The sequence below is a fragment of the Cetorhinus maximus genome, chromosome 14 (assembly GCF_964194155.1).
Source record: "Cetorhinus maximus chromosome 14, sCetMax3.hap1.1, whole genome shotgun sequence".
Lineage (NCBI taxonomy): Eukaryota > Metazoa > Chordata > Chondrichthyes > Lamniformes > Cetorhinidae > Cetorhinus > Cetorhinus maximus.
This window is the reverse complement of record NC_135892.1, coordinates 99,320,800-99,339,048: the sequence shown is the minus strand read 5'-3', so window position 1 is coordinate 99,339,048 and position 18,249 is coordinate 99,320,800. Positions and strand designations below refer to the sequence as shown.

General features: G+C 44.5%; 1 protein-coding gene across 1 annotated transcript in view; it reads right to left on the bottom strand.

The window, feature by feature from the left end:
• The window catches only part of ttc27 (tetratricopeptide repeat domain 27), a 180,423-nt gene extending 162,424 nt beyond the window's left edge, over window positions 1-17,999 (bottom strand). Inside the window, exons 1-5 of the mRNA XM_078556370.1 lie at window positions 17,976-17,999; window positions 17,476-17,669; window positions 14,869-14,998; window positions 10,786-10,926; window positions 1,144-1,246 (exon numbers count right to left, since the gene is read on the bottom strand). Coding sequence (XP_078412496.1) covers window positions 1,144-1,246; window positions 10,786-10,926; window positions 14,869-14,998; window positions 17,476-17,669; window positions 17,976-17,999 — 592 coding nt within the window. The remainder of the gene's footprint in view (window positions 1-1,143; window positions 1,247-10,785; window positions 10,927-14,868; window positions 14,999-17,475; window positions 17,670-17,975) is intronic.
• Between the last annotated feature and the right edge of the window lie 250 nt (window positions 18,000-18,249).

Genomic DNA, 18,249 nt, shown 5'->3' with positions numbered 1-18,249 from the left:
ACCCACATATATGTTGAAATCCATTTGCCATTAGCGCACACATTCTGCACGTTTATTCACATCTTCTTGGATTATGTCACTGTCTTCCTCAGTATGAACTATGAAGAGGATGATGGCAACAGTGGGTCATGACAGAAATCTTATGTTAATTCAGAAAAACAACTGGCTTGGTCGACACAATGAATCAAAAAAAAATATTTTTAAATCATGTAGAAGAAATAATGTGCTCTACCGTTTATGTTCACACCCGGTATTCATGCACTGGTGTTGCCATATTTTGCACCAATTATTTTATTCAGCGAATGGTACACAACCTGCAAGTTGCAATGAACATTTTTGCTCCCTTAAAAAAATTTGTTACCGACTCAAATTTATTTTTAAATGTACAAAGGTAACAATGCATACAATGAGCTTTCTTTGGTAATTTTTTTGGTGGGGGGGGGGTCTTGATACAAAGTAACTGAGGCAATCACCGAATCCTAGTTTTGCAGGTAAAACTGTGATGTTATAATTTTCTACACAATTCAAAGAGCACTCAAGTAATGGTCCTACATTCAACTGTTCTGCATTGGTATATTTTAGGAAAACCAGGATTCTGAAAGCTGCATGATAGTAATGACTTGTGCATGTCGAACTGCGACAGAAATTTAATATTTTAATTGAACACTCTGCCTTCTACTGAAGCATATATATTTATTTATTAGATATTCACCCTGCAATTCCTGAATAGGTCACTCACATTTAATAGGTGGATATCCATTTACCAAATCAGACAGCAGAAGACATTCTGTGAATCCCAACTGCTTTATTGTTAAACTATAGTTCAGAACAAATACCCAATTTCCACTTTTTCCATCTGCATCCTCTCCCTGTCCAGAAGTTAACTAACTACTGGGGGAAAAACCCAGCTCTTAAGTACAGGTTTCAATGAGCATCACCTGCTGTCAATTCACTCTGAAGCTTGTCCTGGTTTACTCTTAAAGGGACCTGCAATTCTAACGTTGTCAACTCAGTTGTACTGAAAAGTAAATTAATTTCAGTTCGAAGAAACAAAGTCAAGAATTTAAAAGTTAATTTTCTTTTCCACCTCCTTTACAGATGATGCCTGCAAAATTTGTTTGAAAGATTTTGCTGAAATTGTACCTTCATCAATACAGCCTTGAGTGACAGTGAAGAGCTGAGGGGAACGCTCTGCTAACAACTGCTGCTGAACGTTTACACACCGCATCGTCCACCAGGGCAACATCTGTCAAAAAAACAGAAAGACGTTATTCTTCCCTCCTCCTCTACAAAGGAGGTTATATTAAAATCACATTGAAATTTCAACGTGGAAATAGGCCATTTGGCACAACCTTCCATCTTCGTCAAGCCAGCTGATAAATACTGTAGGTGCTGGAAAACAAAAATGCAGGTCAGCAGTCCCCATGTGGCAGGAAGTTAAAGGTTAGATCAGCAATTCGGATCGACAGGGCTCCTACACCTTTGATTAAAAAAAAAATTCCGTGACTTCCCATGACCAAATTGAAATATTTCATGACCGCTTTTTCTGTCAAACTCTACACATGCATTTGATCCCTGCATTGCATGTCAGTTATGCAATGAGCTCAATTTCTCATCAGGCTATCTATCTGGTTTTGTAGAACTTTTGTATTCCATGAGAAGTGCTAATGTGGTCACCAGTCCACCTGTACTAGATCCCAGACACGTGAAGCAAAGCCAAACATTACAGACAGGGAGAAGTGGACATCGGAAGAACATTGGAAAAAGTTGGAACTCTATCCAAAGTCAGAAAAGTCTTTATAAAATTCCATATCTTTTCAATGACTGGGGCCCTTTTTTGGGAATTTCCATGGCTTTCCAGGCCTGGAAAACTCATTTACAAATTCCTTGACTTTTCCAGGGTTTTCCGTGACCCATGGGATCCCTGGTCTAGGACACTTCCCTGACGGCCCATGGCCTCAGTTCTAACTAACACGAAAAGCTCCTCTAGCCTCATAACCCACCCTGAGATCACCAAGTAACTCCAATTCTGGCCTCATGCACACTCCCAATGTTCACTGTTCCTCCATTCAGATGTCTAAGCCTCAAGCTCTGTAATTCTCTTATTAAACTGTCCACCTTTCTCTCTCCTTCTTTAAGTCACTCATTAAAACTTACCTCTTTGACCCAACTTTTGGTTACCAGCCCTAATGTCTCCTTTTGTGGCTTGGTGTCAAACTTTGCTAAATGTTCCTGCAAAGTGCCTTCGGACGTTTTTACGACATTAAAGGTGCTATAGAAATGTGAGCTATAGTTGCTGCCCATTTGCACCTCTGTAACACTGTTCAGATCAATTCCAACTGCTGCTGAAACCCCGGTTCATTCCCTCATCTCCTTTTGGCTAGATGACTTCAATACTCTCACCAGCCTTCCAAGCTCTACCCGGTGCTAACTACACATCCAGCACTAAACCATTCCCATTCTATCTTGCATTAAGTCCCATTGCCCCACCCCACTTGACACTGTTGACCTCCACGATCTCCTTATTCCCCAATGCATCAAATTCAAAATCCCTTGTCTTAATTGTTCTTCCAAAATCTTGCCCTTCCTTACCATTATAACCCCATGCCGTACATGTCATGTGTATTCTCTGCTTGTCTTATTCTGGCTTCTGTCCACCATTAGTTGCAAAGCTTTCAGCTGTCTTGGTCCCACGCCTGCAATGTACAACTTAAACCATTTCTTCCACCTTCAACAGCCAAAACAGACCCCTTCAACCGAGCTTTGTCACATCCCCTAACTCTTCTCCTGCTTGCTGTCCCTGCCAACGATGTCCACCCCCTTGAAACACCCTAGGCCGTTTCAGTGCATTAAAGCATCAGCATGGGTAAGTTGTTCTGAATTCCATGCGGCTCTTTAATTGACAGCAGCACTTTGAGATGATTGATCATATAATATAAATGTCAATTGTTGTGCATGTATTTATAATGTAAAATCCAGCATGAAGGTAGAGATTGATGCAACCCATTGACAATCAGTGTTGGAGAATGACAGCCCTCTCATTTCAGTCATCCAGTGTCTAAACCAGGAAATCCCAGGTTGAAACACAGTCAGGTGCAGAGTAAATTTTCCTCTATTCTGCTCCAACAATTTAGCTCCAACCTTGGAGCAGCAATGGCAATTGCACAGGTATGGTTATTTGCCATACTAGCTGTTCTGCAGCTTTTTTTCATTCTTTCACGGGATGGGGGCATCGCTTTCTAGGGCAGCATTTATTGCCCATCCTGAAATGCCCTCGAGATGGCGGTGGTGAGCTGCAGTCCATGTGTTGGAGGTACACCCACAGAACTGCTACAGAGAGAGCTGCAGGATTTTGACCCAGTGACAGTGAAAGAACGGCGATATAGTTCGAAGTCAGAATGGTGAGTGGCTTGGAAGGGAAACTGCAGGTGGTGGTGTTCCCATGCATCTGCTGCCCTTGTCCTAAGGCGGTAGAGGTCATGGATTTGAGAGATGCTGCCTAAGGAGCCTTGGTGAATTGCTGCAGTGCACCTTGTAGATGGTACACACTGCTGCCACTGTGCGTCAGTGGTGGAGGGACTGAATGTTGAAGGTGGTAGATGGGGTGCCAATCAAGCAGGCTGCTTTGCCCTGGATGGTGTCGAGCTTATTGAGTGTTGTTGGAGCTGCACTCATCCAGACAATTGAAGAGTATTCCAACACAATATTGACTTGTAGATATTGGACAGGCTTTGGGGAGTCAGGAAGTGAGTTACTCTCTGCAGAATTCCCAGCCTCTGACCTGCTCTTGTAGCCACAGTATTTATATGGCTAGTCCAGTTCAGTTTCTAGTCAATGGTAACCCCCAAGATGTTGATAGTGGGGGATTCAGCGATGGCAATGCCATTGAATGTCAGGGGTATATGGTCAGATTCTCTCTTGTTGGAGATGGTCATTGCCTGGCACTTGTGTGGCACAAATGTTACTTGCCACTTTTCAGCCCAAGCCTGAATTGTGTCCAGGTCTTGCTACACATGGGCACAGACTGCTTCAGTTTCCGAGGAGTTGTGAATGATGAACATCGTGCAAAGTTCAATGGGGAGGCCATGGTGTAGTGGTATTGTCGCTGGACTAATAATCCAGAGACCCAGGGTAATGCTCTGGGGACCCGGGTTCGAATCCCATCAGGGCAGATGGTGAAATCTGAATTCAATAAAGATCTGGAATTAAAAGTCTAATGATGACCATGAAACCATTGTCGGTTGTTGTAAAATCCCATCTAGTTCACTAATGTCCTTTAGGGAAAGGAAATCTGTCGCCCTTACCTGGTCTGGCCTACACATGGCTCCAGACCCCAGCAATGTGGTTGACTCTTACATGACCCGGAAATGGCCTAGCAAACCACTCAGTTGTAACAAACCGCTACAAAGTCACAAAAAAGGAATGAAACCGGACAGACCACCCGGCATCGACCAAGGCTCCGGAAATGACAACAGAAATCTCAGCCCTGTCAACCCTGCAAAGTCCCCCTTACTAACATCTGGGGGCTAGTGCCAAGGTTGGTAGAGCTGTCTCACAGGCTAGTCAAGCAACAGCCTGACAATCATACTCACTGAATCATACCTTACAGATAATGTCCCAGACACCACCATCACCATCCCTGGATATGTCCTGTCCCACCAGCAGGACAGGCCCAGCAGAGGTGGCAGCACAGTGGTATACAGTCAGGAGGGAAGTGCCCTGGGAGTCCTCAACATCGACTCTGGACCCCATGAAGTCTCATGGCATCAGGTCAAACATGGGCAAGGAAACCTCCTGCTGTTTACCACATATCACCCTCCCTCAGCTGATGAATCAGTGCTCCTCCATGTTGAACATCAGTTGGAGGAAGCACTGAGGGTGGCAAGGGCGCAGAATTTACTCTGGGTGGGGACTTTAACGTCCACCACCAAGAGTGGCTCGGTAGTACCACTACAGACTGAGCTGGCTGAGTCCTAAAAGACATAGCTGCTAGACTGGGTCTGCAGCAGGTGGTGAGGGAACCAACATGAGGGAAAAACATACTTGACCTCATTCTCACCAACCTGCCTGCCACATGTGCATCTGTCTATGACATGGTAGGAGTGAACACCACACAGTCGTTGTGACGAAGACGAAGTCCTGCCTTCACATTGAGGATACCATCGTGTTGTGTGGCACTGCCACTGTGCTAAATGGGACAGATTTCGAACAGAGCTAGATACTCAAGACTGGGCATCCATGAGGCGCTGTGGGTCATCAGCAGCAGCAGAATTGTCCTCGAACACAATCTGTAACCTCATGGCCCGGCATATCCCCCACTCTACCATTCCTTTCGGGGAGGCGGTGGCATAGTGGTATTGTCACTGGACTGGTATTCCAGAGACCCAGGTTAATGCCCTGGGAACCCGGGTTCGAATCCCATCACGGCAGACGGTGGAATCTAAATTTAATAAATATCTGGAAATAAAAGTCTAATGATGACCGTGAAACCATTGCTGATTGTTGTAAAAACCCACCTGGTTCACTAATGTCCTTTAGGAAAGGAAATCTCCATCCTTACCTGGCCTACATGTGACTCCAGATCCATAGCAATGGTTGGACCAATGGTTGACCCACCCACTCTTAAAAATGCCCTCTGAACAAGGGCAATTAGGGACGGGCAATAAATGCTAGCCAGCGATGCCCACATCCCATGAGCAAATAATTAAAAAACAATCAAGCCAGGGCGTCAACCCTGGTTCAATGAAGAGTGCAGGAGGGCATGCCAGGAGCAGCACCAGGCATAGCTAAAAATGAGGTGTCAACCTGGTGAAGCTATAACACAGGACTACTTGTGTGCCAAACAGCATAAGCAACAAGTGATGGACAGGGCTAAGCCATCCCGCAACCAATGGATCAGATTTAAGCTCTGCAGTCCTGCCACATCCAGTGGTGAATGGTGGAGGGCAATTAAACAACTCACTGGAGGAGGAGGCTTCACAAATATCCCTATCCTCAATGATGGAGGAGTCCAGCACATCAGTGCAACAGATAAGATTGCAGCATTTGCTACAATCTTCAGCCAGGAGTGCCAAGTAGATGATCCATCTCGGCCTCCTCCGAAGGTCCCCAGCATCACAGATGTCATTCTTCAGCCAATTCGATTCACTCCATGTGATATCAAGAAACGGCTGAAGGCACTGGATACTTCAAAGGCTATGGGCCCTGACGATATTCCGGCAATACTACTGAAGATCTGTGCTCCAAAACTTGCCGCGCCGCTAGCCAAGCTGTTCCAGCTATGTGGAAAATTGCCCAGGTATGTCCTGTACACAAAAAACAGGACAAATCCAACCCAGCCAATTACCATCCCATCAGTCTCCTTTCCATTATCAGTAAAGTAATGGAAAGGGTCATCAACAGTGCTATCAAGTGGCACTTGTTTAGCAATAGCTTGCTCACTGACGCCCAGTTTGGGTTCCGCCAGGGCCAATCAGCTCCCAACCTCATTACAGCCTTGGTTCAAACATGGACAAAAGAGCTGAACTCCCGAGGTGAGGAGAGAGTGACTGCCCTTGACATCAAGGTGACATTTGACAGAGTGTGGCATCAGGGAGACCTAGCAAAACTGGAGTCAATGGGAATTAGGGGGAAAACTCTCCACTGTTTGGAGTCATACCTAGTACAAAGGAAGATGGTTGTGGTTGTTGGAGGTCAGTCATCTCAGCTCCAGGACATCACTGCAGGAGTTCCTCAGGGTAGTGTCCTCAGCCCAACCATCTTCAGCTGCTTCATCAATGACCTTCCTTCCATTATAATGTCAGAAGTGGGGATGTTTGCTGATGATTGTACAATGCTCAGTGCCATTTGCGACTCCTCATGTACTGAAGCAGTCCATGTCCAAATGCAGCAAGGCCTGGACAATATCCAGGCTTGGGCTGACAAGTGGCAAGTAACATTCGCACCACACAAATGTCAGGCAATGACCATCTCCAGCAAGATAGAATCCAACCATCACCCCTTGATGTTCAATGCATTACCATCACTGGATCCCCCACATCCTGGGGGTTATCATTGACCAGAAACTGAACTGGACTAGCCATATAAATACTGTGGCTACAAGCGCAGGTCCGAGGCTAGGAATCCTGCGATGAGTAACCCACCTCCTGACTCCCAAAAGCCTGTCCACCATCTACAAGGCACAAGTCAGGAGTGTGATGGAATACTCCCCACTTGCCTGGATGAGTGCAGCTCCCACAACACTCAACAAGCTTGACACTGCCCAGGGCAAAGCAGCCTACTTGACTGGCACCACATCCTCAAACATTCACTCCCTCCACCACCAACGCACAGTGGCAGCAGTGTGTACCATCTACAAGATGCACTGCAGGAATTCACCATGGCTCCCTCAACAGCACCTTTCAAACCCACGACCACTGCCATCTAGAAGGACAAGGGCAGCAGATAGATGGGAACACCACCACCTGGAAGTTCCCCCCAGCTACTCACCATCCTGACTTGGAAATATATCGCAGTTCCTTCACTATCACTGGGTCAAAATCCTGGAACTCTCTTCCTAACAGCACTGTGGATGTACCTACACCACATGGACTGCAGCAGTTCAAGAAGGCAGCTCACCACCACCTTCTCAAGGGCAACTAGGGGTGGGCAATAAATGCTGGCCCAGCCAGCGAAGTTCTCATCCCGTGAATGAATTTTCAAAAATCATCAATGAACATCCCCACTTCTGAGTTTATGATGGAGAGAAGGGCATTGATGAAGCAGCTGAAGATGGTCGGGTCTCTGAATGAGATTGCTGAGTCAGAGACTGTTGATTTACTGTAGAGTCAAGTCTCCTACAACAACAACCTGCATCTATATCATTCCTTTAACCTGCTAAAACACGCCAAGATGTTTCACAGGAACATAATCAAACAAAATGTGACACTGAGCCACATAAGGAGCTACTGGACACATGAGCAAAAGCTTGGCTGAAGATGTGTATTTTAAGGCCTGTCTTAAAGGAAAAGAGGTAGTGGGGCGGAGAGGTTGAGGGAGGAATTTCAGAACTTAGGGTCTAGGGAGTTGAAGGTAGGGCTGCCAATGGTGGAACGATTAAAACTACGAATTGGAGGAGTGCAGGTTTCTTGGAGGCCTGTAAGGCTAGAGGCAGTGGGGGGGGTAGCAAGGCTACATAGATTTGAACACGAGGATGAATGTTTTAAAAATTAAGATATTGTTGGACCAGGAGTCAATCTATGTCAGCAAGCAAAGGGGTAGTGGGCGAACAGGACTTAAACTGGTTTGGGACTGCTCCAAATCATTTTACCAATAACTCCTACAGCTACAGGGAGAGGAATCTTTCATCCTATCAGCCTGGCTGGATTTAAATCCATGTCCCAGATGTGAAAGGACAGGATCTAACCCACTATGTCACACACTTGTACTTTTTTGGGAAGAGTATCATAAAAATGTTAATCTTGTCGAAATGGATATCCATTGCTACAGGGAAGACAGAATTGTGCTTAATAATGTTCTTTATAGAAATATTCTTTAAAACAATGAAAGGAAAGAGAAAATGAGATTCTTTCAAAGGTCTGCTATAGATTGCTGGAAGAGGCACCTTTGCACTAGGTGGCAGCACACATGGAAATGTAAAAGCAGCCAGCAAGTGCTCCACAGCACAGCAGCAGGTGAAGCATGTGCACCCCCTGCTGGTCGTACATCATACAGCACAAAAAACGATTCTTAGAGCTTAGAAGAAAACAATCCTCATCGCTTTAGTCCAAACTTTCAAATACAATGTCCAGGGAACAACAGACAACTGGGGGTTATTACCAGGTGGTGATTAGAAATTACATAAAGAGTTTCAGACAGAACTGAAAATGGTATTAATTTTTGCCTATTCATCACTCCACCATTTGTACATATTGTTTGTCCATTTAAGCCACAATACTGAGGGGTAGGGGTAAAATTCGGCTTTGTGCCTGTGACCACATCCTTCTCCCCCCCCAACAAAATCACACAATGAATTCCTGGTCTCACTCACATCAACCAGATGAAAAAATGAGCAAATTCAACAGACCTTCTCACAGAGAGGGGATAGGAGAGCTAAATCCCCACCTCCAAACAAAGGTTTCACACTGCATTCAGTTTGTGACACGGATATAGGCGCTATTCCAAAAAAAGGGAACATAGGATGATAAATAACTTTTTATTAAAGTCTACAAAGTCTCACAGAACAATGCCATGTTCACCTGGGGGTTTCTGTTGCTGTGCCAGTAGTGGTTCCCAAGACAGATCGGCAATGTCATTGGTACTATGTAGAGTACAGACGTGTACTGGCTATGGTACTACCCTAACACCACAGAGGATATGGGTTCAAATCTGACAATTGTAAACTGTGAGGTTGTATTTGATAAATCAGGCAATTCGTGTCAAACTTGATCCCCCTGCCTGGTCTGAGCACGTGATTTCAATCCCACATTATATAGCAACTGGTCATGGACAATAAATGCAACCTTACTTGTCCACATCCCTGTTGCTTCTGGTACATTCCACACATCATTTTGCAGCCCCCACCACCCCCCAGCCCCAAACTGAAGCTTCCCAGGTACCCTGCCTGCCTGACATAGCCCTCAACACCCATTCTCCTCGAACTTTTCTCCTATTGCCACTGCTGCAACCACCCACTCCACCCCTCAACCCAAAACTCTCTCCGAGCTCATCTTGTCCACAAGATCCACCTTCAGCTCCCTTGGGCCAACTCGCACTGAACTGCTTACTACTCAAGTCCCCTTCCTCGCCTCCCACTAGCTGACCCTGTAAACAGTTCCCTCTCCTTAGGCACTGGCCCCATCTCTGTTTAAAAACACAATTGTCAGCACCCTCCCCAAAGAACTCACCTTAACACCAACATCCTTCCCTCCCCCAACTCCAAACTCCCTTTCCAAAGTCTTTGAATGTGCTGGTACCTCCCAACTCTGTGCCCATCTTTCCAACAACTCCACGTTTGAATCTCCCCAATCCGGTTTCCACCCACCACAGCACTGGAACGACCCTGATCAAAGTCACTGTGACAGCCTCTGTGCTTGTTAAAGTGCTACACTATTCCCCCTTGTCCATCTCAACCTCTCTACACCCTTGTCTCACGGTCTCAGGCCAAAGCAGACTATTGGCAACCTTGGCATCCTACTCGACCCGGAGTTGAGCTTCTGCCCCATTACGCACTACAGCTTTCTCATATCTCTACAGGCCCCAAAGGATCTATCCTTGGCCGCTCCCCAGCTCTTCCTCATTAAAGCTGCTCATTAGCTACATTAGCCAAAGACATGACATCAGGCTCCGCATAGAGGTGTCAGCTGTGGCTCAGTTCATAGCACCCTCGCCTTTGAATCAGAGGGTTGTGGGTTCATGTCCCACTCCCGGAAACCAAGAACTGTGTTTGTACTCGAAAAGAGTTGCAATCTGTGACTGTTGATAACTCGAAAGAGTAGCAGGCTCCGCATGAACTCTGATGACACTCAACACTACCGCACTACCATCTCTCTTGCCTCTGTATTGTCGAATTGCATATAACTCTACAGGGGACTGCAGCATGCCAGTCAAAAGCCTCAAAGTCACAATTTTTCAACAAATCAAACATAATTAACAGTAAGCGGGAAAAATAATCCACTGCATTGTTGGAACAGGAACACCACAATAACGTTTTCTCAATATCAAAATGAATCAAACAAGCCTGTCATTTCTGTGTGAATCAAATGGCAATTTACAATACAAGAACATTAAATACAGAGATACCCATACCTGGAAAAGATTCAGCTTCCTCCTGCAGTTCACCAGGATTGTCCTGGCCAACATCAAAAGGATGGGGTTAGCAACAAGGCTGTAAATTGATTCCCCGTCCAAAACCAAACTGTCCAATAGAGTGGCTCGCAAGCTTTGAGCCTGAAATAAAACACAGTACACAGGTACATATACACGAATCAAATTAAGTTTTGTTGGCTCCTCGTGTCTCCCCTTCCTCCCCCACACCTTCACTTGAAAGTTGTGGGTGTCCATAAAGGCTCCCTTAGTTGAGAGGTCATCAGCAAATCTCTATCCCAGTGAACCATACACTCAGCCTACAATGAGTGCTGACAGAAAGACAAGAGCAAGGTTTCCCACCTCAGCACCCAACTAGCAGCCCATGAAGGGCAAACCACTGTGAAAAGTCAAAATGGTGTGACTATAGCAAGGGTGCAAACACATCAATTTTTATACTTTAGGGGAAAGCATCAACCCGACCAACAAACCCCATTCGGCTAATTCTAGAATACTTAGGAAAACACAGTCCAATCACTCCACTCACCCTGCAAATTACTCTAGTGAATAGCTACGATTGCAGTCTTGAACCCAAGTCCTGGATTGGATGACCTCAGCTGGAGCAGTGACAGGGATCCAGCAATAGGTTTCAGCAATCTTGGGTTAGGGAGGGGTAACTCAGCTGGGGGCTTGTGCTCACTGAATTTGGACTAACCAAGCTTCATTGCGGCGTCCTCTTTTGTCAAAGCGCCTGCCTACCTTCTCCACTGAATTCTTTTTTTATTCTTCCATGGGGTGTGAGCATCGCTGGCAAGGCCAGCATGTGTTGCCCATCCCTAATTGCCCTTGATGAGGTGGTGGTGAGCTGTCTTGCTGAACATGTAGTGTATGTACACCCACAGTGCTGTTGGGAAGGGAGTTCCAGGATTGTGGGCCAGCAACAGTGCAGAAATGGCGATATATTTCCAAGTCAGGATGGTGAGTGGGGCTTGGAAGGGAATCGCCAGGTGGTGGCATTTCCACGTGTCTGCTGCCTTTGTCCTTCTAAGTGGCAGAAGTCGTGGGTTTGGATGGTGCTGCTGGAGAGGGCTTGGTGAGTTACTGCAGTGCACCTTGTAGGTGGTACACACTGCTGCCACTGTGCGTCAGCGGTGGAGGGAGTGAACATTTAAGGAAGTAGATGGATGCCAATCAAGTGGCTTGCTTCACCTGGATGCTATTGAACTCGAGAAGTGTTGCTGGAGCTGCACTCATCCAGGCAATATTTATTTTTGGTTAAATTTTGTGCTTATTTTTCGGGTGTGGAATCGACATGGGAGTAGGAAACTTATTCTGCTTAGTCATTGTGGGTCAGCACTAAGGATTCTTTGCAGGCAAGGTGGAGAGGAGAGTTTGCTCGGCAGTTCCACACCTTCCGGGGAAACAAAACCTGCTGTAAAACGGAGCGTACAGAGGCAGCTTGACCATGAAGCAGGCTGGTGTACAGTGTGATACATCTCAACCTGCAATTCCCCACATGGTGAACACACAATCTGTGAACGCAATCCAGCGGGGTCACCAAATTCACCCAGTTACTTTTTCAAAAGACACACGCTGCTGCCCGTCTCACCGCTGGATGCTCCTTTCTGCCCTGTGGAGAAGGACATTTGCTATTCCCTCAGCAGCCTCCCTGATATCATGGCCAAGAGGGGCGTCTCCTCAGGCAAACTGCAAGTGCACTTGCAAACACCATTAGAACATGCTACCCACTCCAGCTCTCCCTCTCAATATACACAAACACCCACACACTCATTTCACAGCCATTCTGTACACTGTATCCAGCACAGTACAGCAGTTAATCTATCTAAACACAATATACTAAGCACTAGCAATGCAAACAGCCTACACCAAGCATATTCAGTCACTAGTAGTATTCCTGGTTGAATCTGGGTTTAACGGCCTTCTACAAACTCCAGTGGCTCGGTGGGGACCTGTAGCGCTTGGTGTGGTTATCGGGCCATATGAATCAGAAAGATTCCAGATGCAATCCTGTTATGCACCGAGATATCTCAGCTAGTGAGAAGCAAGGATTCTACAATTGGCTCCAGCGTCACCAAGCTGGGGATTGGGGGACAGGTAAGAAATCTGCCAGGGTTTCTATGTCTGACCCATTATCCACTGACCTCCGTTGCAAAGGTTGTTGCATTGGATAAGGACAGGAATAGGACAAATGCATCACCCCCACAGTCTGAAGCTTAAGACTGCTAACATCGACTCCCAAGGCCCCGAACAGATGGACAGAAACTGAGGAACTAGAAACAGGCTACCAGTACTCATGGAACCGTACTGAAATAATTTATAATACAATTATAAATCGAACATAAGGCATGGTGCATAAAAACACAAGGCCTTGAAAATATTTTGCTGAGAACACAAAATGCTAACAATTAATGAAATATTTTGGACACATACCCACACTCTTTGGCAATTCTACTTAAAACAGTCCATGCTGCAAGGAGGGCTTAGATCATGAATTCATTTAAGCTTCTATTTTATAGGGCTGGAGTTTTATCAAGTATCTGCTTTCAATTTTAAATTTACATTCAGAATAAGCATTTTGTGCACCAGTTTGCAGCATCTAGCTGCATAAAGATGGCTTTGCAGCATTCTGATGTTATTGTAGTTTTGGATTGAAAGAGTCTAAGATTTACTGAACTCTTTAATCTTTCATTGTTCTGCAATTTTGAGTTCACTGTTGAAGCCTTATGATGATGGTTTCAGCTGCCAGTACTTAATGACAGACTGTGACAGCAACTAAAGATTCTAATCTTGCAAGCTGTTATCATCTTTTACCAAAGTACACAATATTGGACATACTCAAGGACACAATGACAGGAAAGTTCGCACAAAGTGTGGTTAGTTCTTTGTAAATAAATAGGAAAATATTCATAATTCACTGACATTTCTGGAAATAATTATATATTTGTTTTTTTTTAAAGACTACTTATTACAGAGCACAGAAATGTGCCAATGGGCTGTGTCTAGGAGGAGAAGTTTGGAAAAGATTTTGCAGGGAGGTGAACGATACTGATAAGACGAGTAATTTTAAAGGGGAGTTGGACAGGCATTTGGTGAGGAAATCAACGAGGGGCCTAGTATAAAAGCAAAATCTGAAACAAAAACAGAAAATGCTGGAAATACTCAGCAGCTCTACCAGCAGCTTCAGAGAGAGAAACACAGAGTTAATGTTTCAGGTCGATGAGCTTTCATCAGAACTGGAATAAATTAAATCTGTAACAAGTACACTTTAATCAAGAATGGGGAGAGGGGAGGAAAGAACAAAAGGGCAGGTCTGTGATACAAGAGAAGGCAGGAGAGGTTAAATGACAAAAGGGATGATGCTGCAAGGCAAAAGGGACATGTAAAGTACTAAAAGATGAATCTGTAAATGACAACAGCAGAATCATTACCTACAACTGCTGTTTAAAAAAAAAAGAAAGCAGAGGTTATGATCGGAAATTGTTGGACCCATTGTTGAGTCCAGACGGCTGCAAATTGAAAGACGAGCTGCTTCTTCTGAAGCTTAAGTTGAGGTTCACTGGAACAGCGTTGGAGGCCAAGGGTGAAGAGGTCTGACTGGGAGTGGGGCAGAAAATTTAAATGACAGGTGAAGCTCGGCTTCACGCTTATGGATTGAATGGAGGCGTTCTGCAAAGCAATTGCCCAATCCACATTCGGTCACTCCAATTCAGAGGTGACAGAACATCAGGAGTAGCAAACAAATCATGAACCACCCAGTCAGCACTCTCTTCTCATACAGTATAAAGTTGTTGCTGCTCCTGGCAATGATGTTCTTGCGATTGTCCTGATGAGTGCAAAGTGAAAAGCTTCGACAAAATGTCCTTTTCCAACAATACTCAAGATCTGTACTACCAAACAACGATTTTTACATGTTCCAAATCTACAAGCATGACTTCGACATGAGCTCAGACACAGGGTTTTGGCAATGATAAAATAACAGAGCAGTGTGACCTGCACCAGATTTTATGGCAAACATAGATAGGTGAACAATAGCTGCCACAGGTTTTGCACATAATGTCACCTTACCTCTGCATAGGTCCCAATCATTGCTGCAGGAAAAATATCCTGTGGCTCTATCTGAACAGGAGGACCTGTCCAATTACTCTGTACGAACAGCTGCAAGCTGCCTACACCCAGTAAAAACACCACCAGTTGCCTGCAAGAAAAGTAAGAAGGTGGATTAAACGTGCGGCATCCAGTTTTTGGATCTTTTCGTCACAATTGCTGAAATGTGTTCGAAATGTTCAATCTCAAAAAGACAGAGAGAGACTCTGCATTTGGCTTTTCTGCGCCTTACCGGGGACTGGTTTGAATGTAATGTGAAACCCGCTGAGATTGATTTCTTAATCTTTCACTGGATTTGTGAAACGAAGCAGAGTTTGAATTGATTCCTATTTCCCAGCCATCCCTTTGATCGCGGCAGGTTTTTTTTTTAATGTGCATTTGGATTCATTAGGAACTGGGTCGAATCTCCCAAGCTGACTCCATCTTTGCAGTTGGCAGGAGGGAAAGGGGGCAGTCACACTCAGTTATCTGGATTAGCTTTGAAGCCAATGTCCCAAAGTTGAAGTGACGATGAGCTAACTCGCTATGCTGCCTACAACACCAGAGTTGATCTTTATTATATCTTCATTGTTTTGATCACGACTGGCAATGTTTAATGAGCAGAGATAAAGAGCCTGCACAGATCAAAGTGGGAAATCCTTTCAAAGGAATAGCATGGGTTCTATGCATCCAGGATATATTGGTACCAGGGTAGGCACAGAAATGATCCTCCCACTTGCAAGCACGGCTAGAACTAGGGACCATAAATATAAGACAGTCATTGGTAAATCCAATAGGGAATTTAGGAGTAACCTTTTTTACCCAGAGAGTGGTTAGAATGTGGAACTCACTACCACAGGGAGCAGTTGAAATGAATAGCAAGAATCCATCTAAAGGGGAGTTAGGGAGGCGAAAGAGGGAGAAAGAAATAGAAGGATATATTGATGGGTTTAGATGTATGTCAGGAAGATATAATAATTTTCACAATGTTATTGGAGCTTATTGTAAAATAGAGTAATAACAGGGTGTGTGTGTGTGTGTGTGTGTGTGTGTGACTTAATGGAATTAAAAACAGCTAGTCTGAAGGCTTTGATGTAAGAAGAGAAGCTAGGTTTGAAATGCTAAATAGGTAAACATGAGTGAAATGTTAGAATGTGAGGTATAAAGGTTAGAATGTGAGGTATAGAGGTTAGAATGTGAGGTATAAAGGTTAGAATGTGAGGTATAAAGGTTAGAATGTGAGGTATAAAGGTTAGAATGTGAGGTATAAAGGTTAGAATGTGAGGTATAAAGGGAACATTTGCATTTTTAAATAATCCAGAGTAGCTTCAAGTCAAAAGAGGGAGTGAAATGTTACACCTAGCCAGAAGTTAAGAAACAGTGTGTTTATTTTTCCCAAAGATTACTGGTAAAATTAGTACTATGATAGATTTTTATTATTAGAGTGGTAAAGTCCAAAGACATAGTGATACAATGGGAATTTGCATTCAAAGGGGAAAATAGATATAAAGGAGAGTAGACTATCTGTAAGGGCATGCATTTTAAGATCTAAAACAAGTGTGAAAAGTCTCCAGCATCTAAGCCTCTAGCTGCTGTCTACAAGGAATCAAAGCTGAGAAAAACTCTCTTCGAATTTGACTGTCCAGGGTGTGTGCTTTGCCTGGGTCTGTTTAATCTATGTGTTTTACCATTGCCTTAACAGAGGTGTAACTGGGAGCCAGATTAACTAGGGGATTTAGAAGTTATTATAGTAGTAATTTGTAAACCTCTGTATGTGCTCAAAATCATTTTCTTTTATTTAATAAAGGTTTAATTTAGTTTTGTAAGAAACCTATAAGACTCGTGGTCTTATTACTACTGAATTCAAGGCACGCATCTCAAACTAAATACAAATTGTAAAATAGTTGTGGCAGCTGTTTCAAGTTTCCCTCTGGGATTTGAACAGCTCAGCATTTACCATCCACTGTGCCACAACAATGTAGAAGGGTGGGAGGATGCTTTTGTGGAGCATAAATACTGGCATGGACCTGTTGGACATAAACAGCCTATTTCTGTACTTAAAAGTACTTTGTAATTATATTCTAACTCGTTTTTTCTTAGGATTTCAAAATTGTGGAATTCCTCCGGACATCTCCCCTTCATCTGACAAGTTGGTATCACCAAACCCATGCTTCTTGATTTATGTTATCCGTGCTCCCGTTCTTTTCAACCAGGAGGGGGAGCCAGCAAAAAGGGGTCTCAGCCCTTCACCTTCGCTACTCAATGAAAAGAAAACACTTTCCAGTTATTGACTATGGTTTCTCCATCAGGCAGAGAGAATGGCATTCTCTAATGTTATGCCAGAAATTATGGCACCTTAGAAAGTCATAGTGAGATATATGTTTGGAAGGGGAAACGTTTGCAGGGCTATGGGAGAAGAGGAGAGGAGTGAGGCTAATTGGAATGGTCCACTAAAGATACAGGCACAATGGGCCAATTGGCATCCTTCAAGTCTGTGTCATTCTATGATTCAATCTCAGTGCATTTAAGCGCTCTTGGAAAAAAATATGCAAAAAGTTGAAAGTGTGATGTTAACAAATTTAAACTTGCCTTTCTGCTTGGTCTTCTGATGGACTATCGAGGTATGCCAAGATCTGATTTTCCAAGTAGCGGCCAATAGCTTCTCCAACGGCAATTTGAGCAAGAAAAATCTCCCGAATCCTTGGGTGCAATAGAATCTCTTTCAATTTCCCCTCCAACAGCTGCTGCACCAAGAGGTAGCTTTCTGCATTAGGAACAACAGTCTATTACTAGTGAAGGGCAAGGAAGTGCAAACCACTCAAAATGTGCAGGCTGACATCCACAGTAACCATGACATTCAACAATTGCTGATCCGGAACCACTGCACAGGATGGGGAAAGCAAACGGTATGTGACCTTTATTATCCAGCGCAACACAGTTTTAACATACTGGCAGATAAATGCTGGCTTTGCAGAATCGAGACCCAACAGTGTTGCAAGCATTTCATTTAAAAACATGAGAATATTTGATTGCAATATTCCCCACCAATCTTCTTAGTCGCTCCTCACCTGACGACCATGCTAGGGTACCTGTCGTTTTGCTGAGCTGGACATTCTCTACAGGTCAGTCCTAAAACAGCGAGACCTACTCAACGTTTGGGGGAGGGGTGCATCAAAGCTGGGCTTAATCCGACTTTCCCCCAACACGCATTCTCTTTTCCAGCAGAGATCCCTGGACAGTGACCAGGAGCAAGAACTCAAGCCCCTTCTCCTCCTTGGACCAGCAGAGGACAACTGGGACCTTCAAAATCCTGGGGGTAGAAGGGGGAGGTCACCACAGGTCAGAACCTTAACTGGGTCAGCA